General features: G+C 37.7%; 1 protein-coding gene across 1 annotated transcript in view; it reads right to left on the reverse strand.

Annotated features, from left to right (window-relative positions):
* The window catches only part of sntg2 (syntrophin, gamma 2), a 115,347-nt gene extending 110,508 nt beyond the window's left edge, over positions 1-4,839 (reverse strand). The window contains exon 1 of the mRNA XM_056240520.1: positions 4,461-4,839. Within this exon, the coding sequence (XP_056096495.1) occupies positions 4,461-4,529 (69 nt within the window). The 5' untranslated portion in view covers positions 4,530-4,839. The remainder of the gene's footprint in view (positions 1-4,460) is intronic.
* Between the last annotated feature and the right edge of the window lie 22,661 nt (positions 4,840-27,500).

The raw sequence follows: 27,500 nt of genomic DNA on the forward strand, positions 1-27,500 counted from the left end.
ATAATAAGAGCAGAAATAACTGCTACGCCTCCTGCTGTGTTTCTTAATGAAGTAACAACATTCTGCTCTCTTAAAGGGGTCATATAATGGTACATGCACTTTTTCAAGTTGATTGTACTGAAATGTGTGTTGGCAGTGCCTGTACACAACCATCATATAATTATAAAAATGCATCCAGTGTTTTTTTTAATCTCCTTATATGTTTTCCCGTCGCAAATCGAGCCGTTCGACCGTGTGACGTCACTAGATCTGACGCCCCTCCCACGATTGTTGATTGACAGCAGTGTTTCACCACAGACCCGCCCTGAGCGAGCTGTCATCATAGTCCTCATTGTTGATAGGCTGGAGCAGAATGGCGTCTAAGTGATTGTGCTGTTCTGTTCTTGGGTGTAATAACGAACACAGTCATTTTAATGTTCCTAAATCCGAACCGCTGAAGAAGCAGTGGCTGAGTTTTGTTTTCGAAGGGAATATTCCCCACGAGTAACGTCACTGCTTTCATGTTTGCGCGAATCATTTCTCACCAGACTGCTTTATAAACGAGGGTCAGTATAAAGCTGGATTTGCTAAGAAGCTGCTCATGAAAAAAGAATCGATACCAACTATTTGTGTTCCTGCTGAACCTCCAGAAGAAGTTTTATTAACCTTTATATTAATCTTTGCAAATCACGAAAAAAAGTTTTTCATGACCATTAGCTGTAACATCAATCTGTCAATGAACTAACGTATACATCAGTAAACATCAAAGTGACATTATAAACCAACCATTCAGAAACGTCCTGTTCGAGCCTCAATTGTCGAACTTCTTTGCGGCCGTCATCTTGTTCCGGGTCCGACTCCGGTTCAAGTTGATACGGTTGCACAGATGTGTCCTCAGAGACTCCCCCACAGACTCACCCCCCCCCCCCCCCCCCGGTCATATATTTTTGTCCTTATTTTGAGAATGCAAGACACACACAGACACATGCCTATCTTCATAATTCTAAAGGTTTTTTAATTTGAGACAAATACAAAATTTAACTTGCACTGCAATGCAACAGTGAAAGTCCAAAGTTTCAATCCTACTCAACACTATTTCTTTATTCAGGATTGATATTGTATTCCATATAATCTGTGCTGGTCAATTAGTCTAAAATTAAGAAACCCCTAGATAACTAATAAAAAAAAGTAATACATTTTTTTTAAATAACGGTGTGTAGCCTACATGTTATTTGGTTATTTATTTTAAATTGGCTACTTAATTTATTATTCCAATATACAAATATGATATTAAATCCCACAGGGAAAAGGGCTTATATTTGTGACGTGCTGTTTTTGCATTTGAACATTAGGCTACAAACAGCAGGACACACATTAGCTGAATAAACTTTAGCCAATCCAAACATATTTATAGAAAACAGTTAACATTGAATAGACAGGAGTCCTGTCACATGACCAATAATATAAGTGTTCGAATAAGACGAATCCGACATGAGGGCTGTTAAGAGTAAAGCGTCCGTCATTTAACGAATTTTAAAAACACGAATGGAAAAAGCTTTGACATTTTGACATAAAAGAACTTTGCCTGTCAATTTTTAAATATCTTCTCTGTGTGTGCGCGAGTGTTTGTGAGAGAGCTCGCGCAGCACTGATACATGATAGGCTATCATACAACGGTCATTTTTAATCCATAAATTCGCCAACTAACTCGCTAGTTTTCATTCAAAATAAATATGTAACATAATTCGGTACTTTAGTTAACATAATACATAACGACACGTAACACATGCGATACGTTTCTCAACACTGATAATGAAAAAATAAATGCCTGTTTCTCCGGATTCAGTCATCCACACATCACAGCACTTTCATAATCACTAAGACATAGCGATTTCAATTTTATTTAGATTTATTGTTCAACATTACTTGAGCATTTTAATAATTTGCATGGCTGAATGTCTTTCTCTTATCTGAGTTACCATGAATGAATTACGGAGTATTTTTTTTAAATAATCCATGCGATCACTCCCGTCCCGTGTGATAACCAATCCATTTTAAAATAAACTCAAATACAATATTTCAACTTTCCACATCCACCCCAGTCCGTTTACCTTCAGGAGTCAGAAGTCCCGTGACTACTGTAGGCCGACTGTCCTCGCTTAAATCAGTCAGACGGCGGGCGCGTGCGAGTGGAGCGTGGATTCTTTATTGGTGTCGATTTTCAGTGTCTTTTTAATTATAGGACTTACCATCTGTCAATCATCTCCGCTTGCAATGTGGGGAATGAACCCAGCGCTATGATTGGTCGAACTCTTCTTCTTTTGCTGTTGCTTGATTTGAGGACTGCGCGTGCACAGAAGCGTGACAAATCGTACCAGCGTACTTTGAGGTCAAAATGCGTGCCCGCTACGCAAAATGCGTACATGTTGGCAGGTATTGTCAAAACTCCCGCAGAACAGAAGGGCGGAGTCAGCGAAGCTCATTATCATTTAAAGACACATGCACTGAAACGGCGTGCTGAAAACAGAGCTGTTTTTGACCAGGTAAAATGAGTGTTTTCTTACAACACTAATGAGAATTTTTAATAAAAGTATATTACAAACTTTTTATTCAGACCCTAAAGAATCATATTAACTTGTATAAAAATGACATTATATGACCCCTTTAACAACTGTACCTGCCATGACGCTCTCTCTGAGCAGATATCAGACCAATGATTTCACTGAACCGGATGTAGCTCAAGAACACATTTATAAGGAAAAGTCTGTATTGATTTCTGTTCTTACTGACATCCAACCTCTTCCACAGAGCCTCTCTGCCTGTTTTTTGGGGTAATTCTCGTCAAAACCTAAAGCAGTGAGCCAGCGTTTATTGATACCTCTGAAAATCCCTCCAATCTGATAAAGGTCCCGCAGTGCAACTGGCAAGACTCCATTTACCAATTAAGAAGAACATGCCCACCACAAATGGACAGCACAAGACAGAACGTGTTAAAACAAATAAAGCAGCAATCAGCTTTGGCTGAGCAAATCCTGGGAGAGGGCATCTCCGAACACATCAGGAACAGTGCGAATGAAGCTACTCCACACTGTCACACATCATTATCTCCACAAAGAGGAATACAGCAAATGCGAACAATAGCACAAAAACTCATTCTGCCTTGAGATTACACTGTCACCTCAAATCTGCTTTGATTTCTTCTATCAATTATACAACATTTCCTGCATGGTTTTATTGTTATTTTTTTAATCACCAATGCTGAAGCAATAATGAGATTTTTTTTTCCAGTTATTTTAAATTATATTTTAATAGCTCATTATGGCCCTCTTTCTCCCACACCTCATTTACACTAAAAACCTAATTATTATACTCTGCTATGAACTCACTCTGCACCTTATTTATTTTAGTGCAAAAATGCCAATATATTCCAACAACAACATGACAAAGAAAAGTCTACGTCTAAAAGTCACACTGTAAATCGAGAGCTCAGAAATGCTAGGGTTGTCGTCCAAATACACAATGATTGGCTGTCTTCAGATCTGCAAAGCACCATTTTAAAATGCACAAGATATATGACAGGAAAAAACAACTCAAAATATATCTAACATAAAACAGCTGCACATCTCACACAGTTGTAATTAGTCACATTTTATGTGTAATGAAACGGCATACAATAATATTTCATCACATAAGAACCTGAGATGTCATTCTCAACCATTTTTTCAAATATGACAAAAAGTGCCATTCAAAATAAAATAAAACTCTAACTGACTCAAATCCAATAATAGTTTCTCTCTTTTTTACTAATATAATATCTGAAAAAAATATCATGTGTAATCTCTCTGCCATGTAATTCATCAGTCACAACAAAAAGCCTATACCATGAGATTGTGTTGGATTTCACAGCACATCTCAATCATAAAAAAGTTAGGTAACACTTTATTTTACAGTGTCCTTGTTGCATATGTTACATGTACAGTAATAACAGTAAATGATGCAGTATTGCATGCAACTAACCCTAAACCAAACCCTCATCCCCAGCCCAGTACATGTAGTTAATCAATCTTTCTCAGTACTTAAATGTATAATTACACTGTAAAAGAACAAAAAAGGGTTACACTTTATGTTAAGGTGTCCGTGTTACAGTGTACCTATACATTTAAGTACTCAGTAATAATAATACATTTAGGATTAGGGTTAGTTCCATGTAATTACAGCACAATTTGTAGTAATTACTATAGTAACTACCTACATGCATCAAACACACTGTAAAATAAAGTCTTACCAAATAAAGTGTAACCCAAAGTTAGTTAAGCAAGTTACTCTAATCTAAACGCACCTGACACCGAAAAGCTGCGTTTATACTCCCACATTTCCCCTTGCATGCGTACTAGCCCAAAACTACGCGATCTGTGTAATGGCTCCCAGGAGCCTGTTCCGATCTGTCCGCACATTAGTTCAGTTGGAGCTGGGTTTCTTACCCATGTTGGTACCAGGAGGCTGGCGGGTCTCTCGAGCAGATCAGGCTGATGTTTGGCGGCTGCGTTCATCTCCCATGCAGCCTCTGGTTCGGCGCACTGAAGTCACACACACTTGGATCTGTCATTTATATCCAGTGATGGCCGGGCATCGCGCGGACGCGGCTCCGGGGTCCAGCATCCAACTGGACCTGCCGGAGATCAGCAGCTCTGTGCAGATTTAAATCAGTGTGTGTGTGTGGAGACGCTCGGGGTTTAAAGAGGCATCCACGCAGAGCTGAAGTGCTGTGGGTTATTCCTGTGAGTGAGTTGGAAAGAGACGCGTAACGCTGGAGGATCGGAGCGCAAGTGTGGAGCGCGAGCGTTGCTCCTGCTGTCTCAGATATGATGCGCCTTCAGCGCGAGCTCGTTTAACCCATCCGTGACTGGACTCGAAACACTCAACTAGGACTGGTGGGAGATATACTCACGGAATTTTTATACGATGCATAAAGCAACATGCTAAATATCGTGATGATAATTGCAATACTCTTTTTTTTTTTTTTTTTTGGCTAAGTTTACCAAACACCACGTCACTGGACTAGTTTCTTCCATGCAATCCTTCCCTGTCATGGTGATTCAACTGCATCTTTGTTTCAAACTTGAGTAGCAAAATGGCGTTTGACTTGGTAAATTTGATTAATTTCCGCTAATCTGTCAATCTCGATGAATCGATTCGAAATAACTCACTCAAAAGACAACGTTTGCGTCAGAACTGAGATCGTATTTCATGTCAAATGATATTTATGCTATTTTTTGACTAAGCCTAGCCAGTGTTGATTTAGTGACAAACAGTTCGGAAAACTAGATTTTTGCTTTACTTTTGTGCTTTGGTTTCTTGGTTGAAATATGGTTATTTCAGAGCACATAGACTACATGCCAGAATAGGCCTATATTTTAATATAACCAAAATATTAAAAACTATTTATTTATGTAATATCATAAACGCAAATAGCTCTCACAGAGCTGTCTTTTCACTTTTACATAAGCTATAAATAACCTACTTGCATTTAATTTTATAATGCAAATACAATTTATAATAAACATGTAAACCCTTATTGTATTACTTTGTAAATACAAACTGGGCTTCCATGATTTTAATAACAGTTGAATAACATTTTTAATATTTTATATAATTTCTATTATTATTTTTATTTTATTTTTTGAAGGAGTTGCACCGCACTCACGATCATCAAGGTGCCAGACAAACAAGACTAAAGATCTAAAAAAATAAATAAACTGTCCGCACACTTAAATCCTTTAAGCAAATTTAATCACCAAGCTTTCGGACAAAAGATCATCCTCAGGGCATTTCGGTCATTATTTATATAATTTCTATTAAAAAAATTCAAAAGAAATTAGTGAACGTATAATGAAAAATGCAAAACTGTAGTCATGTAACATGCATATGCATTCATCTTTGTGTAGTTATTAGTGTTAACATTTACTCTCTTCCAAAAGCCAATAACGTTCCTCTTATTCCTCTTCATAATAGGCTACTATTGATTTCTTGCATGCATCTGTGAAATTCAAGGAGAACAATGGCCACACTGCCAGAGGACATGTTTAAGAGACTTCCCTTTCAATTCCGGTGTTCACTGGCCAAAATAATGTGCCATTGACCTAATTATTGTTTGCACTGTACAGTTAAAGTCAGCCGCTAACTAGAAATGAGTAATTAAACACTGCAGTTCCAATCAAAAGACAATCAGCAAGACAGCTTTAGTGCTCCCATTATTAGCTTTAGTGCTCACATTATTAAAGCATCTTTAAGCTCTTCTAACGTGAGATTAATTTGAGCAGCATTAATTTGTGACTCCTTGTTAATAACTCTTATGGACAAAATGCTTTGCTCTTTTTATTGGCCTGGGGTGAGTTTCCTTAAAGCCAACTATAGTCGCAAGTTCCGTCTTTACCAACACAATTCAGAGGAACTTGTAACCATTGGCTATGCAATGCTTTTGGGAAACACACTCCTGGTCTGTAGGGCAAGAGTTCACTCGGAACTGATGATTACAACTTTAAAGGGATAGTTCACCCCAAGATTAAAATAATCCTATAATTTACTCGCCCTAAAGCCATCCTATGTGTATGTGACTTTCTTCTTTCAGCCGAACTCAATCGGAGTTACATTAAAAAATGCCCTGGCACTTTCAAGCTTTATAATTGGAGTGAATGGTAACTGAGTTTGTGAAGCCCCCCAAAAGTGCATCAATCATAATAAAAGTAATTCATACGACTCCAGAAAGTTAATGAAGGCCTTCTGAAATGAAGCGATGGGTTTTTGTAAGAAAAATATCCATATTTATATCTTTACAAACTGTAATCACTGGCTTCTGGTAACTAGTCGGAGGATTTTGATATAAGAGAAGAGGAGCTACATCATACGTCATGCGTCGGGTCAGAGGTCACTCTTCTGCTGGAACTAGTTACCGGAAGCCAGTGATTATAGTTTATAAAGTTATAAATATGGATATGTTTCTTACAAAAATGCATGGCTTTGCTTCAGAAGGCCTTTATTAACCGTATGCATCGTATGAATTACTTTTATGATGATTGGTGCACTTTTTAAAGTTTCAAAAACTCTGACATTGCCATTATAAAGCTTGGAAGAGCCAGGATATTTTTTAATATAACTCTTATTGAGTTCGTCTGAAAGAAGAAAGTCATATACACCTGGCTTGAGGGTGAGTAAATTATGGGTTCATAACTTTATGAACTGCTTTAAACGCACAAGCTCTTAAAGCAGGATGGATTCTGATTGGCTGTCTATGTTTTTATCGTTCACCAGCTGAAAAAAACCCGTTATAATCGTGATTTCAACAATATTGTTCCTTATATTGTTGTAGTTGTGGTGTGGACGCTGCTATTCTGTGACATTTAGAACGATTTTTATAACTGTATCTTTATTATTATCGTCCTTGGTTCATTAATACAGAATTTTTGAAGGATCTAGAGATTTAGTTAGAAAAATCGCTCAAAATGTAAAAAGATAAATCAGAATCCACATGAACCACAACTATAACGATAATGATACAGGGGAACAATACCATGGAATCACTTTTAGAAAAAAAAAATTCCAGCTGATGAATGATAAAAACATTGACAGCATATCAGAATCCATCCTGCTTTAAAGAGCACGCGCATTTAAACCGACAGACCACAGTGCAGCGCGTGCGTATAATAAAAGGTTATGCATTGGTCTGGAAGATTATATAGGCTATCGTTCTTGGTGCGAACGGGACTTTACGCTGTTTTTTTTTTTTTTTTTTACTTCATAATGAGAAATGGGTCGAGCTCCAAAAAAAAGACAAAAAGCACAGCCAGTTTTCCTTTGAAAAATTCTCTTTCTAATGGCCCAGCAGACTTTAAGAGCTACAAGGAACCTAAAGCATAACAACCCGCCCTCTGCAACAAAGCAATTTACTGTTTTTCATGACGCAATCATTTAATAATAGGCCTTCACATGATGTCTGACCTGTCAGACTTTACTGGCCATTTCCAGGTGCCCCGAGCGAGCAGCATTTCTTTATCAGCCCTCGATGGCCGCTGCGTGCGCTGCATGATGGGCTTTTAGTGTCTTGTTTTCTCTCTCCTAATGCGATCTCACACATCCAGGGCGATGCAGTGAGGATGGTGAAGAGTGTCCGGGCATCGGGCCAAGCTCACATCCAACAGAGCATCTCCTGTAGAAACCGCCGGTCACCAGCGCTTAAATAGACTCACTGATAAACATTCATTTCACATGAGCAGCACCTTGGCAGAAGCGCTTCTCAACCGCAACAGGGCCAGAGAAACAGAAGGAGGTCAAGGGAAGGAGAATAAAACCCCGAACACCCTTGTTCTGATGCGACGAGGAGAATTTAACATGACAAAACACTTATACCTGAGGAGGAGGAGGAGGAGGAGGAAGACACCTTTACATGCACGTGCTGCGGTTGATATGCACGCGTGTCAGGTTGAGATGCTCTCTGGGGAACAAACTTCACATTTTCAGGGAAAGCTGCATCAACAATTTAGCATCAAAGTCTAATTACTCCCTTCACATTCCCCCTCGCGCTCAACTAATTAGACCGCAATCTCTACATGCACTACCAAATAACATTTTCAAGCGATTGTGTCTTCAGCAATTTGCTGGCAACTTTTTTTTTTTCCTATCTTTAAAGAAAACAATCCACCTAAAAATATGGAGAAACCCCCCCCCCCCCCCCCCCCCCAAACCAATAGCCTATATAAACAGTGTGCATGCTTGGACAAATATATGCTGAATATTAATCAATATGGGAAAGTTGTGCACTACAAAAAATTGTTTTCTTTTCCATTACAAATATATAAACATTCTTAAATCATTTACTTGAGAAGCAAAATGGCATAAGATATTAAGTCTTGTTTTAAGTCTAATCTAATTTAAGCCAGTTTATGCTTGAAATGAGTTAGAAAAATAAAGTTCAAGGGGGAAACAAGATGATTTTTTCTGACTCCACTGGCAAATGTTTTTGTTTTAAGCATAAACACTTCCATTTTGAAAATTATTTCAGAAAACAAGACTAGAATACTACATTTTACTAAATGTATCTTGATTGAAGAATGTACTGGAAAACAAGACACTTTTTTTGTAGTGTTAAATTCAAAATGCAATTAGATGCAGATTCTGATTCGTGCACTTTCTAATCAAGACCTAAACTTTTTAGCATCAAAACCATGCAAATATTAATATGAGTGGGTGTGAGTGAAGTAATTGCCCAGGGAAGAAAACATTAGCTATTGTGGGAGGTTCAAGATGGTGGGCAGGACGTGCCAGGAAAGCAATTTCACCTTAAGAACAGCACAAGTGAAAAGCACTCAGAAGAAAACTACTTTTTAAAGGAATGCAAATCCTGTCGACGACAGCTGGCACTTTCCACGCAAAACAGGGCTTGAAACTCTGACAAAAAAAGTCAGTTTTCTTTTTCAGCAAATGGATGGTAAAAGGAGAAGCTGAACCATCAGAACATGTTGTTCATTCACCTGAGGTCAAATTGCACCCAAACGCCGAACACATTTGACCAAAGATATTTACTTGACAGATTAATATTGCAGCAAATTATCAACACGGTCACATGGTCATAGTTCATAGCTTAAAGCAGCACTAAGTAGGAATTCCGTTTTTGTCAAACAGCGACCCCTAGAGTCGCTGTGGAGCACTTGCACTGTCGTGAATAGCACTCACGCAGAGATGGCTCGCACTCACGGCCGGATCCCCTCCCCCTGTACACCGGTACCTGTTCAGTAGGATGGACGCTGTAACGAGTGGAAATAAGGTATGGCCCCTTTAAGAGCTGCGCGCGGCCAACACCACATGTATACGGCGCCGGGTTATTTCTGTTTGATGCTCATTTTATCAGAATTTTATCAGATCTGTTTTTTTGCCGTAAAGCAATTAGTTACCTCGCGAGACCTGATATCACACAATACCAGAGAATGTCTAATAGGAGAGAATTGGCACTCTCTGGTTACTTCCGGGTTCTGAACTGGCTGCAGTAACAAGTCTCTGTCCATGCGGGGGCGCTCGCGGGCGAGTGCAGAATGAATGGGAGTCTATGGGGTTTCACCCCCAGAAATCCACTTTTCTCAGGATGTAATTTTTTGTCAAGTAATCTGAAAGTTGCATTCAAAAGGGGGGACTAAGATAATACACTCAGCTGAAAACTGCATTTTTAAGTTCACTTATCTGTTCTAAAAATCCGTTCAAAAAATGTGATGACGTCCCATAATAGCAGAATGCTAGCGTGTTCCGGCCAACAACGGCCTAACCTGTAAGAAATCGAAAGGACATAAGTACTCATTTATTCGACTTTTGGTCTATAATCTATATTGAACTTGTGGAATCAACAATAAAATCTATGTAGATTCAACAACAAGCAGGAGAAAGAGATACATTTAGCCGTTTAGCTCCATAGACTCCCATTCATTCTGCACTCGCCCGCAATCACCTCCAGTGGAATTCTAATGTAACTGCAACCAAGATGATACAACGGGGCTAATAGGAAGTGCCAAGGCTTTCCGTAGACGGGCTTTGACGACACTTCCTAACACTGAGGCCGGCGGCCCAAAGTTGCAAGGGTGGTTTTGCGGCTCACAGGCACCAGGGGGGTGCGAGACGACCACCATTCAACACGAAATCAGTAATATAAACATTACAATGACTTCAAAGCTGTTCGGTTAAGGTAAAAAAGTTACTTAGTTCACCTTTAATGGTCACGTGACATGCACATAAAGAAACAAAATAATTCAATTTTAATAATTTGACATTTTCATGATTTCATGAAACCCTAAACTTGACAAATAAATAAAATGAGACATTTAAAAAATATCAAATTAAAGTGATGTATCTTAAAGGTGGAGTGTGTAACATGTATGTTCTGTGTTCCCCCCTTCATTATATTTCATTTTGGTTTAGTCCTGTGACCTAGTTTTCCCCAGTCTGTTTGATTAGTCGTTTCATTCACCTGTTCCTTGTCTTTTACTCATCAGCTCGCTTTGTTTGCCATGCATTTATACCCTGTGTTCTCCCTCAGTCTCCGTCCGTTCTCGTTAGTGTTATGTTGTGTTTAAGTGAGTGTCTCCTCAGTTTTAATATTAAATACTGTTATTCCTCTTCTCCGTCGTGCTTTACATAAACCACACATACCGTAGGAGTGTTTGATCTTTGGACATTATATCTATGCATTTGGCAGATATGCTCAGATGTAACTGATTATATGTAATCTGGATTACGTAATCAGATTTCTAAAAATGACATAGGCCTATGTAAGATTGTATTGCATTTTAAAATACTCATAATCAGATTGCAGTTACATTGTAATTGATAACATGATTCCTTTTCTTTTAAATTGTCCTTTACCTACAGGTGAAACTCGAAAAATTAGAATATGGTGCAAAAGTTCATTTATTTCAGTAATTCAACTTAAAAGGTGAAACTAATATATCATATAGACTCATTACATGCAAAGTGAGATATTTCAAGCCTTTATTTGTTATAATTTTGATGATTATGGCTTACAGAAACCCCCAAATTCAAAATTAGAATATTGTGAAAAGGACACATATATTATCATATCTATCATATAGATATGATCATATCTGTAATCCATAATCATCAAAATTATAACAAATAAAGGCTTGAAATATCTCACTTTGCATGTAATGAGTCTATATAATATATTAGTTTCTCCTTTTAAGTTGAATTACTGAAATAAATGAACTTTTGCACGATATTCAAATTAGCTGTTTTAGAAAGTTTTATGCATATTCAGAAAGTCTTCCAGTTTTGTGGAAGGCCACACAGCATAACTAATACAATATTATTTTTTGTGTGTTTTACTTAATTGTTTTTATTTTAAAAATGTACTTTTTATGGTTTAATTACTTAGCTTTTCATCAACTTCCAAACCTCCTGCAGTTCCTTCACAAACCCCAGTTTTAGAAACCCTGATGTGATATGTTTAATGCACTTCATTTCAAGATTTAGTTTTTCTCTTTGTATTGTTAAATCACTACAGTACACGATTGTCATATTCAAATCTATGTGATAAACTAGTTGAGGCTAAAGTAACCTAAAATGTGTAATGTAATAGATTACATGTAATCTGTATTCAGTAATGGCTACCCTACCAGCACTGTGAGTAATCTACAGACACTGATGATGATTATGATTATGTGATATCCTAAACCTTTTGTCTTTGCACTGAGCACTATTTGTATGGCCTCTGAATAAAGATTTTTCCTCAAAGGACATTGTGTTCAGGCTTTCCTGCTTTTTTACCAACCGTTCACATTACTTTTCAGTTGAAACAATCATAGTCCGGCAATCTTTCCACATGGGCTCAAGTAAACATTATAATCTACAAGCATGTGATGCTTTTTGTGGAGGTGATTGCAGTGAATCCAAGGTGCAGGTATCCAGCGATATGATCTAAAACAGTATTACTTCAATTTGCCAAAAATTGATCTGTTTTCAGCCATGATGTCTCACGGCACAGAGGATAAACAAGTAGTTTCGCTACTTGAATATGGTCTAAATGATGTCTCCTCTTTCATTTGCTTGATTATAGGACATATTTTCCCCCTCTCTAATTCTGGAGTAGCTCTACATGCAGTTTGCGACGTTCCCCCCGAGGGTAAGGACGGTGAAATTCAGCACAGAAACGTATTACTGTTTTTTCCCCTCCACATTTTCTTGGGTCACTGAATTATTCGTCTCCTCCAGCTGTACTGTTGTCTATTATATATCAGGCCTGTTTCGGCTGGCAGCAGGTTGAGACGTTCCCCGTGATATCCAGCAGCGGCGGGACGGACCTCGGCTTGTTCCAGTACTGTTATTTTACCGTCAGCAGGGGTCTGTTTGTGTTAGACCACCAATTTGATCAAGGATTTCATTGCATGGAGGGAGGAGAAAGAAACCGCACGCATCTAATGTTGTGAAGTCTCATTTTTGGACTCCCTGATGTGAAAATGAAAAAAAAAAAAAGTCAAATCTCACATATTATCTATGGAAAATGTGTCCTGTTTTGTTTATCATCAAGAGAAGTGACCTCGAGCAATTTTGACAGCGTGCGACATCCTCTCGGCATCGGTGCAATTATTAGAAATGATATATGGCACACAGTTCATCAAACGCCAGGGCATCATATCCATCATACTCCATTAGAGTCACACACAATATCATTACCTTTAATTAAAGAGCAGGAGGTCTTTCGTTAAGTGCAAGGCGAGATATTGTCTTGGCAAACTAGTAATCTAGGATGGGATTATTATGGAAGTCAGTGGTTCTCAACTGGTAGGTCGTGACCCAAACCTGACAACTAACTAATCATGCTTGTTCTATAGCAAAATAAACAGGCTTATGGATGAATAAAATGGAGAAAATGTGTCACTTTTCCAGGATTAAATGTGAAGCAAAACCTTTTGCGACCACAAATGTAAGTGACATTATTATTGTGTGATTCATACTGAAATAAGTTGATTTATTTGCAGTTTGATGAGTTTTTGAACAGGTCTCTCTTTGAAACTAGAGAAGAAAATAAAGTATGCGTGTAGATGAAAATAAAAGATGAAAAATAAACGCTTATCATGACAAAATGATCAAATGGCATTAATATTTTGTGAAGGGAAACCTCGTGGGGTTATGGTTAAAGATGGTTATGGTATTTGTTCCCCATATGGAGTTTATTAATAATCAAAAATGATCAACAGGATAGATTTTATTACTAAAAATCTACAAAATTACTAAAACTTTCAAATTAAAGTGAAAATATAACAACAAACACTAATTCAAAATATCAATAACAACTATAATAGTATCACAATGATAATAAAATAACACTGGAGGACCATTTAATTATAAAAGTAGTTTCACTAAAGTCAAGAAAATGTGGATGTGTAAAAGATTCTTTAAAACATCATATTTTGTGTTGCATAGAAGAGAGAAAGTCACACAGGTTTGGACCGACATGAAGGTGAATAAACGATGACAGAAATGTGGTTTAGGAATGAATAATTGTGTCCGGTCTGTGTGTGTTTGCGACTGCCGTGACAGTGTTCGGGCAAATCAAGTCCTCGCTGGTTTCTGAGGATCATTACTAACCTGGAAATACTGGCAACCTGTGCTGCCTTCCAACGCCCCGGTGCATGCTGGGATTAAAGGAACAGAGGCAAAAGTTCAGTTAGATGCGCAGAACAGAGAACATGTTCAGTCTGACACCTGACAACACCAGCTTTGCTGTCAGACACAGCTCTGCTTTCAGAAAAACAAAAGGTTGATGTTCTGCCATGCGCTGCCTTTATACATGCGTGCATGAACAATTACTGCTAAACTCCTATTCAGCTCACGAATTTGCAAACAGGATGTTAAATGGTATTTTATATTTTATACATACAGGTGAAACTCGAAAAATTTAAATATCGTTCATTTATTTCAGTAATTCAACTTAAAGGTGAAACTAATATATTATATAGACTCATTACACGCAAAGTGAGATATTTCAAGCCTTTATTTGTTATAATTGTGATGATTATGGATTACAGCTTGTGAAAACCCCAAATTCAAAATTAGAATAATGTGAAAAGGTTTTCATAGCTGTAATCCATAATCATCACAATTATAACAAATAAAGGCTTGAAATATCTCACTTTGCGTGTAATGAGTCTATATAATATATTAGTTTCACCTTTAAGTTGAATTACTGAAATAAAGGTACTTTTGCACGATATTAAAATTTTTCGAGTATATATATATATATATATAATTTTTCGAGTATATTTCTGTATATATAGGGGTTATCTCAACGGTAAAAAGTGTCCCACTCAAACTGAATTCACCCCTATATACTGTATATATATATATATATATATATAGTTGATTAATTTGGACTAATTATAAATCTGAAAATAATGTGTTGATGTACAGTAAAATTAAAATCTGTTTTGACAGCTGTTAATTGTTAAATAGGCATAATTAGTCAAAACAAATGATGTAATTATGTTATTTTATTGTTTCGCTGATTTTGTCATTCTAACATCCTGTGAGACTAATTCAATAATCTCACAAACTGAAAGAGAGCCAAACCTCACATGATGAATCTTTGCTCACATCTGCTTTAATTCACATTTGCCGAACTAGTATGCATGCTTGCAAATTGATTTAGGTAAACACAACATTCATGTATTTGCTCAGAACGAATGTGGACTGTGTGTTTCCTAAAGGTCTCCGTTTAAAATTGCAGCTCTAAGAAATGGGCAGTTTATCACAAATAAATGCATCTGATGGCCGAGAGCGAAACACAGGCAATCTCACGGAAATGAAAGAAGTCACGTTTCATTTTCCCCACGAGGTCCATTTATAATGTTAGTAAACTCTTTTGCATCTCAAACAATATGGAGAAAAAAAAAAAAACATGTGTACATGCATATGATTCAGTTATTTTAGTTTTTTTTTTTTTCAGTATTTTTACTGTTTTGAAAATTGCCAATGAAAATTCTGCACTTTAATCCGCACACACTTTTCAAAACACGCCCGTCTATGAAAATCAATTTCTCCTGCAGTTTAGCAGACGGTGGTCTTATCTTCGGTGCCACAACGTACAGCATCACACATCTCCATTCGGCTTCATTCTACGCATTGTGCTTATGTGAATCTTCATTTTATATCCTCCCTGCTAAACCGACTCACACAAACAGAACAGAACGTGTTGCCAGTGTTATGAAGCGGAGGTTTCTAACTAGATGTCTTTAATGTGTGACTGCTTTGAAGAAGACATTGTTTCCTTCCCTTCAGGAGTGCTCGGGGTAAACACACTGCTGATATGTTATGCTAATTCAGAGTGTACTGTATGAAAGTGCCTGTCGCTTCATTTGCTGTGGTTAACTACACAACAGACACCTCGTTATCAGTTAACATAAACTGGTATTAGGAGACACAAACTGTACATTTTCAGACCTCAAAATGGGTTCAACTTTATGTAGCATCTGCACTTTTTCGACATCAATGGAACCGTAAGGTTCTTTATAGTGGAAAAAGGTTCTTTAGATTTTAAAAATGTTTTTAAACTTCAAAAGGTTCTTTGGGGAACCAAAAATGGTTATTCTATGGTATCACAGCGAAAACCCACTTTTGGAAACTTTATTTTTAGGGGGTGTGTGACACGGTTGATTAAAGAAGCTATATGTAAGAATTTGCATGCATTAGTAGCTTTTTTATTACCAATGTGTGAACAGATTGTAATGAAACTTAAAAAATGAGACCTTCCCCGACTTCCTATGAAAGCCTGTCGACTGATTTTTATGTGAAGGACATAGTTTCGCCGGGAAAATTAAAACGATGTGACGTTTACTCTTCTCCGTTCAATGACACATGAAATGGTTATACAATGTTCAGGATAATGCTGAAAGAGCCGTTCTGTACTGTAATGTCAATGCGTCATGCAAAGAAAAGAGTTTAAACTATAGTCTCACACAGTCAGATCTATATAGTCTATAGTCTCAAACAGTCAGACCTATATAGTCTATAGTCTCACACAGTCAGATCTATATAGTCTATAGTCTCACACAGTCAGACCTATATAGTCTATAGTCTCACAGTCAGATCTATATAGTCTATAGTCTCACACAGTCAGACCTATATAGTCTATAGTCTCACACAGTCAGATCTATATAGTCTATAGTCTCACACAGTCAGATCTATATAGTCTATAGTCTCACACAGTCAGACCTATATAGTCTATAGTCTCACACAGTCAGATCTATATAGTTTATAGTCTCACAGTCAGATCTATAATAATAATAATAATAATTCATTACATTTATATAGCGCTTTTCTAGGCACTCAAAGCGCTTCACATAGAAGGGGGGATCTCCTCAACCACCACCAATGTGCAGCATCCACTTGGATGATGCGACGGCAGCCATATTGCGCCAGAACGCCCACCGCACACCAGCTTACTGGTGGAGAGGAGACAGAGTGATGAAGCCAATCAGTGTATATATATATATGGGGATTATTAGGAGGCCATGATGGACAGAGGCCACTGGGCAAATTTGGCCAGGATGCCGGGGTTACACCCCTACTCTTTCGAAAGACATCCTGGGATTTTTAATGACCACAGAGAGTCAGGACCTCGGTTTAACGTCTCATCCGAAGGACGGTGCTCTTTGACAGTACAGTGTCCCCGTCACTATACTGGGGCGTTAGGACCCACACAGACCACAGGGTGAGCACCCCCTGCTGGCCTCACTAACACCTCTTCCAGCAGCAACCTGGTTTTCTCAGGAGGTCTCCCATCCAGGTACTAACCAGGCTCAGCCCCGCTTAGCTTCAGTGGGCAACCAGTCTTGGGCTACAGGGTGATATGGCTGCTGGCACTATATAGTCTATAGTCTCACACAGTCAGATCTATATAGTCTATAGTCTCACACAGTCAGATCTATATAGTCTATAGTCTCACACAGTCAGATCTATATAGTCTATAGTCTCACACAGTCAGATCTATATAGTCTATAGTCTCACACAGTCAGACCTATATAGTCTATAGTCTCACACAGTCAGATCTATATAGTTTATAGTCTCACAGTCAGATCTATATAGTCTATAGTCTCACACAGTCAGATCTATATAGTCTATAGTCTCACACAGTCAGATCTATATAGTCTATAGTCTCACACAGTCAGACCTATATAGTCTATAGTCTCACACAGTCAGATCTATATAGTCTATAGTCTCAGTCAGATCTATATAGTCTATAGTCTCACACAGTCAGATCTATATAGTCTATAGTCTCACACAGTCAGATCTATATAGTCTATAGTCTCACACAGTCAGATCTATATAGTCTATAGTCTCACACAGTCAGACCTATATAGTCTATAGTCTCACACAGTCAGATCTATATAGTCTATAGTCTCAGTCAGATCTATATAGTCTATAGTCTCACACAGTCAGATCTATATAGTCTATAGTCTCACACAGTCAGGTCTATATAGTCTATAGTCTCACACAGTCAGGTCTATATAGTCTCTAGTCTTACACAGTCAGATCTATATAGTCTATAGTCTCACACAGTCAGATCTATATAGTCTATAGTCTCACAGTCAGATCTATATAGTCTATAGTCTCACACAGTCAGACCTATATAGTCTAAGGTCTCACACAGTAAGACCTTTATAGTCTATAGTCTCACACAGTCAGATCTATATAGTCTATAGTCTCACAGTCAGATCTATATAGTAGGGGTGTGACGAGATCTCGTGCCACGAGATCTCGCGAGACTAAATATGACGAGATTTCTCGTCGAGTGAAAAAGCTGTCTCACGATATCGCCATGAATATTTCACTGCTACACTCACATTCGCCTAAACTATCGTTTTGTTGTTTTTATAAAAAAAATAAAAACCATTATAAACTAATGTGAAAGTCTGCTCTGCTCTTCCAGCACGAATTGCTGTTGCAATCAGTGCAGCACGAATCCCAGTTCACTGATCGCGTGATGATGGCGGAGCGGAGGATTCGTTGCGCAACAGACTAAACGTCTGATAAATGTCTTATCTTCTAGAATATGCGCGCTCAGCACCACTGCTCCCTATACGCGCGGTCACGAATTTGTAAGTGAAAGTAAAACACAAGCTCCCTGATGTGCATTGCGCACAAATTAGGCTGCATACATACAATAGTCCGTCTCCCAATACCCATCTCTGGACTGTTTATTTGCGGCTATGGTCTCTGTTTGCACTGCGTATATTGAGAGAGCACTGTAACGTATAAAGGACAACAGACAAGGGAGGCTCCGTTTCTGAACTTATAATCGGAACGCTGTAGAGACAAACGCACCAGCCTCGTTTCTCTCTACCCGGCCTTTTCCGAACTCACTGCATTAACCCTATAACTGCCGGTGCAAAATAAAACAGCAATTTCACAACAATTATAAAGAGTCTGTGTGCTAACTTTGATTATGGTTGCACTTATTGTTTGCACTTAATAAGACTAAGAGAAAACTGTTATTTATTTTTGTTATTTATACTGTTTTTATTTCTCTGTTAAATGTATGTAAAGGAGTTCAGTTAGGAGGTCCCACACAGCCTCAATCAGAAGTTCTGAAAGCTCTTACATGTACAGTAAGGTCTGAAGAGACTCATGTGAAATCATACAGAAGAAAAGCCAGTCAATAAAAACCTTTTACAGTGCTTGAATATTGTTTTATTTCAATGCATTTGATAATTCATACTCATAAAGTAGACCTGAAATGACATGCATTAGAAGATTATTAGTTAAAACATTGAAAAATGCACCTGCATACTATTTTTCCAGTCATAAATTTTGTCATTGAGGATTTCTGAAAAATTGTGCAAAAATCTCGTCTCGTCTCGTTCTCGTGAACCCAATCTCGTGTCTCGTCTTGTCTCGTGAGATAAGCGTCTCGTCACACCCCTACTATATAGTCTATAGTCTCACACAGTCAGACCTATATAGTCTATAGTCTCACACAGTCAGATCGATATAGTCTATAGTCTCACACAGTCAGACCTATATAGTCTATAGTCTCACACAGTCAGACCTATATAGTCTATAGTCTCTCACAGTGAGACATATATAGTCTATAGTCTCACACAGTCAGATCTATATAGTCTATAGTCTCACACAGTCAGATCTATAGTCTCACACAGTCAGATCTACACTCACCGGCCACTTTATTAGGTACCCCATGCTAGTAACGGGTTGGACCCCCTTTTGCCTTCAGAACTGCCTCAATTCTTCGTGGCATAGATTCAACAAGGTGCTGGAAGCATTCCTCAGGGAGTTTGGTCCATATTGACATGATGGCATCACACAGTTGCCGCAGATTTGTCGGCTGCACATCCATGATGCGAATCTCCCGTTCCACCACATCCCAAAGATGCTCTATTGGGTTGAGATCTGGTGACTGTGGAGGCCATTTTAGTACAGTAAACTCATTGTCATGTTCAAGAAACCAATTTGAAATGATTAGAGCTTTGTGACATGGTGGAAGTAGCCATCAGAGGATGGGTACATGGTGGCCATAAAGGGATGGACATGGTCAGAAACAATGCTCAGGTAGGCCGTGGCATTTAAACGATGCCCAATTGGCACTAAGGGGCCTAAAGTGTGCCAGGAAAACATCCCCCACACCATTACACCACCACCACCAGCCTGCACAGTGGTAACAAGGCATGATGGTTCCATGTTCTCATTCTGTTTACGCCAAATTCTGACTCTAACATCTGAATGTCTCAACAGAAATCGAGACTCATCAGACCAGGCAACATTTTTCCAGTCTTCAACTGTTCAATTTTGGTGAGCTCTTGCAAATTGTAGCCTCTTTTTCCTATTTGTAGTGGAGATGAGTGGTACCCGGTGGAGTCTTCTGCTGTTGTAGCCCATCCGCCTCAAGGTTGTGCGTGTTGTGGCTTCACAAATGCTTTGCTGCATACCTCGGTTGTAACGAGTGGTTATTTCAGTCACTGTTGCCCTTCTATCAGCTCGAACCAGTCTGGCCATTCTCCTCTGACCTCTGGCATCAACAAGGCATTTCCGCCCACAGAACTGCCGCTCACTGGATGTTTTTTCTTTTTCGGACCAGTCTCTGTAAACCCTAGAGATGGTTGTGCGTGAAAATCCCAGTAGATTAGCAGTTTCTGAAATACTCATACCAGCCCTTCTGGCACCAACAATCATGCCACGTTCAAAGTCACTCAAATCACCTTTCTTCCCCATACTGATGCTCGGTTTGAACTGCAGGAGATTGTCTTGACCATGTCTACATGCCTAAATGCACTGAGTTGCCGCCATGTGATTGGCTGCTTAGAAATTAAGTGTTAACGAGCAGTTGGACAGGTGTACCTAATAAAGTGGCTGGTGAGTGTATATAGTCTATAGTCTCAGTCAGACCTATATAGTCTATAGTCTCACACAGTCAGATCTATATAGTCTATAGTCTCACACAGTCAGACCTTTATAGTCTATAGTCTCACACAGTCAGACCTATATAGTCTATAGTCTCACACAGTCAGATCTATATAGTCTATAGTCTCACAGTCAGATCTATATAGTCTACAGTCTCACACAGTCAGATCTATATAGTCTATAGTCTCACACAGTCAGATCTATATAGTCTATAGTCTCACACAGTCAGATCTATATAGTCTAGTCTCAAACAGTCAGACCTATATAGTCTATAGTCTCACACAGTCAGATCTATATAGTCTATAGTCTCACACAGTCAGATCTATATAGTCTATAGTCTCAAACAGTCAGACCTATATAGTCTATAGTCTCACAGTGTCAGACCTATATAGTCTATAGTCTCACAGTCAGATCTATATAGTCTATAGTCTCACAGTCAGATCTATATAGTCTATAGTCTCACACAGTCAGATCTATATAGTCTATAGTCTCAGTCAGACCTATATAGTCTATAGTCTCACACAGTCAGACCTATATAGTCTATAGTCTCAAATATACTTTATAATCAAACTATCATAACAGTGTAATTTTAATGACCTCATCTGTCGACATGATGCAGTTCAAACATCCACACATCACTATGATCAGATGCTTTCTGAACTGCTGTTTTCTCACCGCTGTCATTAGTTGTTGTTTATTTTGTTATTGAGAGGAAAGACCAGCACATATTTACATATTCATCTAACCGTCGCTCTCAGCAGTGTGGACGGCGTCTGGATGTTCGTTGACAGTAAATCACTGCAAAGGTATTTCCATCTTCTTCTTACTTTTAAACAAAGCACGAAAAAGATCTTCGCTGTGAGTTTATCGGGGCTTTGAATCTCGTTCAGTCTCTTGTACGTTACGTGAGCACGAGCAATAAGTGCTGCTGCAGTTCACTGAACGGCCACCGGTGGCGCTACTAACAAGGGCTTCTGAATTATACATCTATAGACCATTTAACAGAGAAAGTCATTTGATCAGTCATTTTGCTACATGCTGAAAGTCTCCCATTATATTTAGGCTATTTTGCATCTTTGCGTACCAGATTTAGGCCACTCAGGAATCCTGGATCAGACGCACATCCGACTGACCCCAGTGTGAACCATCACATTTACATTCACGCATTTCTGCAACATCACAGGTTGCGTCATCGCTCACAGCCGGAGCACCAACACTGGGAAAAGAGTCAAAGAAAACAGATGAAAGCAGCAGCAAAGGAAGTCAGCTGGAGACCTGAGATTCACTGAGACTCAAGCAAAACTCGAGGGAACCATTTTAGCAAATTAGTTTTGGAATCTGCGGTATACCTAAACTTCTCTTGCAGAAACGCACAGAGTTTTGTAAGACGAGCAGGTCATTTCAGGACGGGTGGGATCGTGATGATCTAAAAGAAAAAGATCTAAGGAAGAGGAGCATTAGGCCTGTAATGTGAAGACAGAGACATGGCAGAACATCACACACACTGACTGGACCTCCCGCTTGTGTTCACACACACATTCTTATTATAGATTTTTATTACATTGAATAAACTTGCAACATACCAGACTGAATATATCTTTCTCATGATCTCAAAGAGCATTATCATCATTTAATCACCCTCATGTCATTTCAAACCTTGTGATATTAATGAACATTTTTGAACATTAATCATTTTTATATCAAACGCATGTCAATATAAAAACGGGTTAGTTAATGATATTTTTTATGTTTTGAAGTTGCTCTTTTGGCCTCACTTTTTTTCTGGTTGAAAAGCAGTATCTAGAGGGTGAAATATTCTGACATTTCCATGAGTTTTGGATCATTGGATTCAAGCGGGGTTTATGATTTAGATTTTTCTCCTCGGGCTACGAGCAGATCTGATGTGAAACAACTTCATAAACGCATTCTGCATTAATGACGGCCTCATCACATTTTCATTTCTTTTTATGGTTTTGCAATATTTTAGGTCCTAAATCAGTTTTTTTTTCAGGGTTTGTGAGAAGACTTTAAGTATTTGGACATTAAGCCGCATCTAATGTCTGAATGTCACTGCATGAGATGATAAAATGGCTCTCGCTTTGATATTTTGCCATCTAAAGCAATGACATTCAGACATTTTTAGGCAAAGTGAACATGATATGAAAATCCCCATTTACTTTAATATCAATGCACATTATTTCAAAGTTAAAAAAAAGTCTTTGTCTTTATAATATCAATACAGGCACTTTATTACATGGTAAATTAATGTTAATATGTTAAATAAATGTTAAACATGTTAAATTAAAATAAGATGCAATTAAATTAAAATGGATTTAGATTTATATTAAATGCAGTAATTTGAACTTAAGTTATTTTGCACCACTTAAGTTGGTATTAACTACACCTTTGTTAATTTCATAATTCTATTGTCTTTGAAATATGGTTCAAGTTCACAGCTGAATATACTGACACACATTTATGGTAATCTAGAAATGACACGTATGAAGTTGCAATTTCATGCATTTAAAATATGTTAGTTGTAAATGTAATACTGAATAAAACACTATAAAATGATCATCAGGTACATTACATGTGCTCTAGAGTCTAGTACATTAGTCGGCACATTAAAATAAATGTACTTTAAAGCATGACTAGATTATTAAAACAGGATTTAAAATGCACTTTAAGTTACAAATTACAAAATAAGTGGACTTAAGAAACTTTCATGAAAGAGGACTCTCTTTAAGATCTGAAATGCACTAGAAGAGCACATGATTAAGCACTCTTCTGTTCACAAGGGCATTCAAGTAATGCACGTGCTTCATATTGACTTAAAGAGTCCGTAGAGGCCATTGTAGACTGAAAGCACAGCTAACGTATATTTATACAGGCAGTAAATCTGACTTTTGTCAAATTTGAAGTTTCTAATAATTCAATGAAGACTGCATTACACGTCGCATGTATGAGTGGATGTTCTGCTCACCACAGATCTCTCTCAAAGTGTTTGCTTTGGTCACCAGAGGAGCTCCACCATTAAGCAGGGAAAGACAGATGATGACAAACATCAGCGCCGTCACAACCCGTCCTGCTCACAACGTCTCGGAACAATTGGACTCATTTGACACTTTCCAGTCTTAGATCTCCAGCCACAGTAACACATCAAAGTCTGCTTTCTCTTTGATATAAAATGTTCAGTCAAAGAGTGAGGGGATGAATATCAATTTCCAGTGTAGTTGGCATTGTGTTGACTGTGGGTGGCGAAACCAAGAGTGTTACAGGCGTGAGGGAGCAGACATTCAATGCACAAAAAAGCTTTCTCAGTGTGAAATGTAACCACTAATATGTTAATTATGATAAATAATTTAATCACAAAAGTTGAAAATTGGGTCACTAACTAAAAAAATAAGTCTAGAAGTTGCTGAAACAACATAACCTTATAATATAATATAAACTAAAATAATTTATGGACTTGATTTCTGGAAGAAGTTCTTGAACCAATTATAAGACAAAGATACCAATCAGTGTACTTTAGGGATGCACCGATATGAACATTTTGGCCGATACCGATAACCGATAATTCTTTATATTTTGAAAGCCGATAACCGATATATCGGCCGATAAATCTAAATCCAAATTTATATATGATTTATGAGAGCCTGATTACAAAAGCAAAAGTTTCACCATTTAAAATCCATGTCTCAAGCACACAATTATAATATCCTCATGATTAATGTAGCCGATATGACGCATGTTGCACTGAACTATATTTTCCTTTTTTGAATTGATTTTCAATAATTTTTTAAGCAATTCATAATCATCATGTTGAACAGTGGGCATCTGAAGTGTCTCAGCTGAAGGAAATAATACATTATTTATCGGCTTTAATATATCGGCCAAATTTTCTGATCGGGTCGATACCGATAACATTAAAAATGAACCGATATCAGCTGATACCGATATGGTGGCCGATATATTGTGCATCTCTAGTGTACTTAATATACTGTTATGGGTAAATAAACTACAGTACTCATCCCAAGATGCATTGCAAATAATGAATACAAACAACAGTTGAATATTTATTATAAAATTAAAGTTCTTAAATATAAGATAAAGTATTAGATTTTAAGTGTGTATACCTTTCCAAATTTGGGGTCAGTAAGTTTTTTGAACAGAACATAATACTTATATTCAGCAAGAATGCATTAAACTGATCAAAATTGACAACAGTAAACTTACAAATACGTAATAATTTGTAACTTTACTGTCAATTTTGATCAGTTTATTGCATTCATATAAATGCTGTTCTTCTGAACTTTCTATTCAACCCTGTAAAAATGCATCACTGTTTCCACAAAAATATGAAGCAGTTTTCTGTTTTCAACATTGATAATAATAATCAGAAATGTTTCTTGAGCATCAAATCATCATATTAGAGGGATTTCTGAAGGATCATGTGACACTGAAGACTGGAGTAATGATGCTGAAAATTCAGCTTTGATCACAGGAATAAATTACATGTTATAATATATTCACATAGAAAACCGCTATTTTAAATTGTAATAATATTTCAATTTTTTACTGTGTTTTTCATCTAATAAATGCAGCCTTGGTGAGACTTTTAAAAACATTTAAAAATAGTACTGCTCCCAAACTTCTCTACAAAGCAAGAAATAGCCATCATGTGCAAATGTGGTTGTTGTGAACCCTTTAACTAGCATTATTCTGTGATAACAGGATTTTTTTTCTCTAATAAAGTATGTTGATGACACCTTGCATTTATGAGTATCATGTAGGAGACACAGAAAAGCCTTTTAAAACGCCGGGACTCTGATTCTAGCGTGATCCATTATGTATGAAGACGACCACGCAGCTGAAACAGAACAGCCTTGGGAAATCATTGTGCACTCGACTGCCATTTCCTCACTCCGTATCCTCACTACAACAAACTGCAGTTTTTTAAAATAGCTAAATGTACTCAAATCCAGGCTGGACATAATTAATACTAATTACTTGACCTAAAAACACTTCAAAAGTGAGTCCGACTGAGAAAAACACTTTAAAAAGTTTGTATTTTTATTATGTGGCTTTTTTTTTTCCATCTGTAAATCCTTTTTGTGGAACAGTGCATGTGCATTATCTTAACTGAAAGTGTCCTGATCTCACTTTGCTTTTTCCATGTCATATGTTTGCTCCTATCGGCTTCACAGGACCTTAACGTGAGGTTACTTTAGAGAAAAACAAATGCACTTGTGGTGCCATACAGACTGAAACACCCCAGAATGACAAAAAATAGAGGTGTTTTCAGACAGGGCTGTTTTTTTGTTCCTCTGTGCCATGTTTTTGTCCTAAACAGGACGGGCGGAAGAATACCTACACCTGAGTCCATGTGCTCATTTAGATTTAATGATTCTCATCCGAACAGAAAAACCACATCAGGTGCACAACTGCAGTCCAGCTGCATTCATAGGAAAAGCAACAAATGTTGGAGTCTGAATGACTAATCTCACTAGTTTATTGTTATTACAATGTGTAACATGTCCATAATTCATAGCTTTTAAATCAAACATGCAATTAAATTGACTTTCTAAATTTGTGAATTCCTGAATGACTCATCAGTGCATGTTATTATAAAGAAAATTAGTCTACTTACCTTAAATTTTTCATTAAAATGTATGAATGTGTTACACCTCTGAAATGACTTTCTATTTCAAGTCACTTTTCAGCCAGTTCCTGGTGGACGTCCTACTCCACATCTGGATGAATATCCTTATAGAAGAGAATGAGATGGGAACGCTGCTTTAATACCATGATACACAAACTATATTTATAACACAACAGTTCAAAAGTTTGAGCTAAGTATTTTTTTAAAGTACACTTTTGGCCATAAAACTGTTAAAAAACAAAACCACATGCATTTAGCGGAAGAACATTGTTGTGGTTGTGCTTCGGCTCTGCGTGACTGCGGATGAATATGATCTTCACAATATGTAGATCCTGCTTTACAGTGAACTCTGTTAGAGAAATACATGACAGTTTATCAGTTCAATAAAACACCATACTCTCCTGTTGAGTGATAAAAACACCATCATCTCAACGTCGCTTTTACAACATTTCAAATCCCTCAGTTCTCCATCTCTGAAAGCCCAGCTACTCTTGATTCTTGTTTAATTACGAGCTCTGTCTCGCTCTTTTCTCCAGCAGACTCCTCTCTTCAGCGTTTGTTTAAAACGGGTGGTTCACAAGAAATTGGCGATTTAGCGGCTCCAAGTAAACCTTTCTTCACTGGTTGTGACAATAACCTCTGGCAGACACGCGACTTTACTCTGTTTACGGATATGACGAGACACGCGCGGACGAGTGACGTCACGTATACACGCAATTTCCAGCTCAAACCATCCCGACAGGTCTAAAATATAAACACTTTAATAGACATACCATGGTGAATCAGGGTAAGACAAAAACCAGTTTTGGAAGAAGGATTGATGATGTATTGACTCATTATTTAAATTTTGAAGAAAAAAACAAAACGTTACCTACATAGCTTTAAAGAAATT

Source organism: Rhinichthys klamathensis, unplaced genomic scaffold, assembly GCF_029890125.1.
Source record: "Rhinichthys klamathensis goyatoka isolate OS25496 unplaced genomic scaffold, OSU_Roscu_1.1 h1tg000603l_1, whole genome shotgun sequence".
Lineage (NCBI taxonomy): Eukaryota > Metazoa > Chordata > Actinopteri > Cypriniformes > Leuciscidae > Rhinichthys > Rhinichthys klamathensis.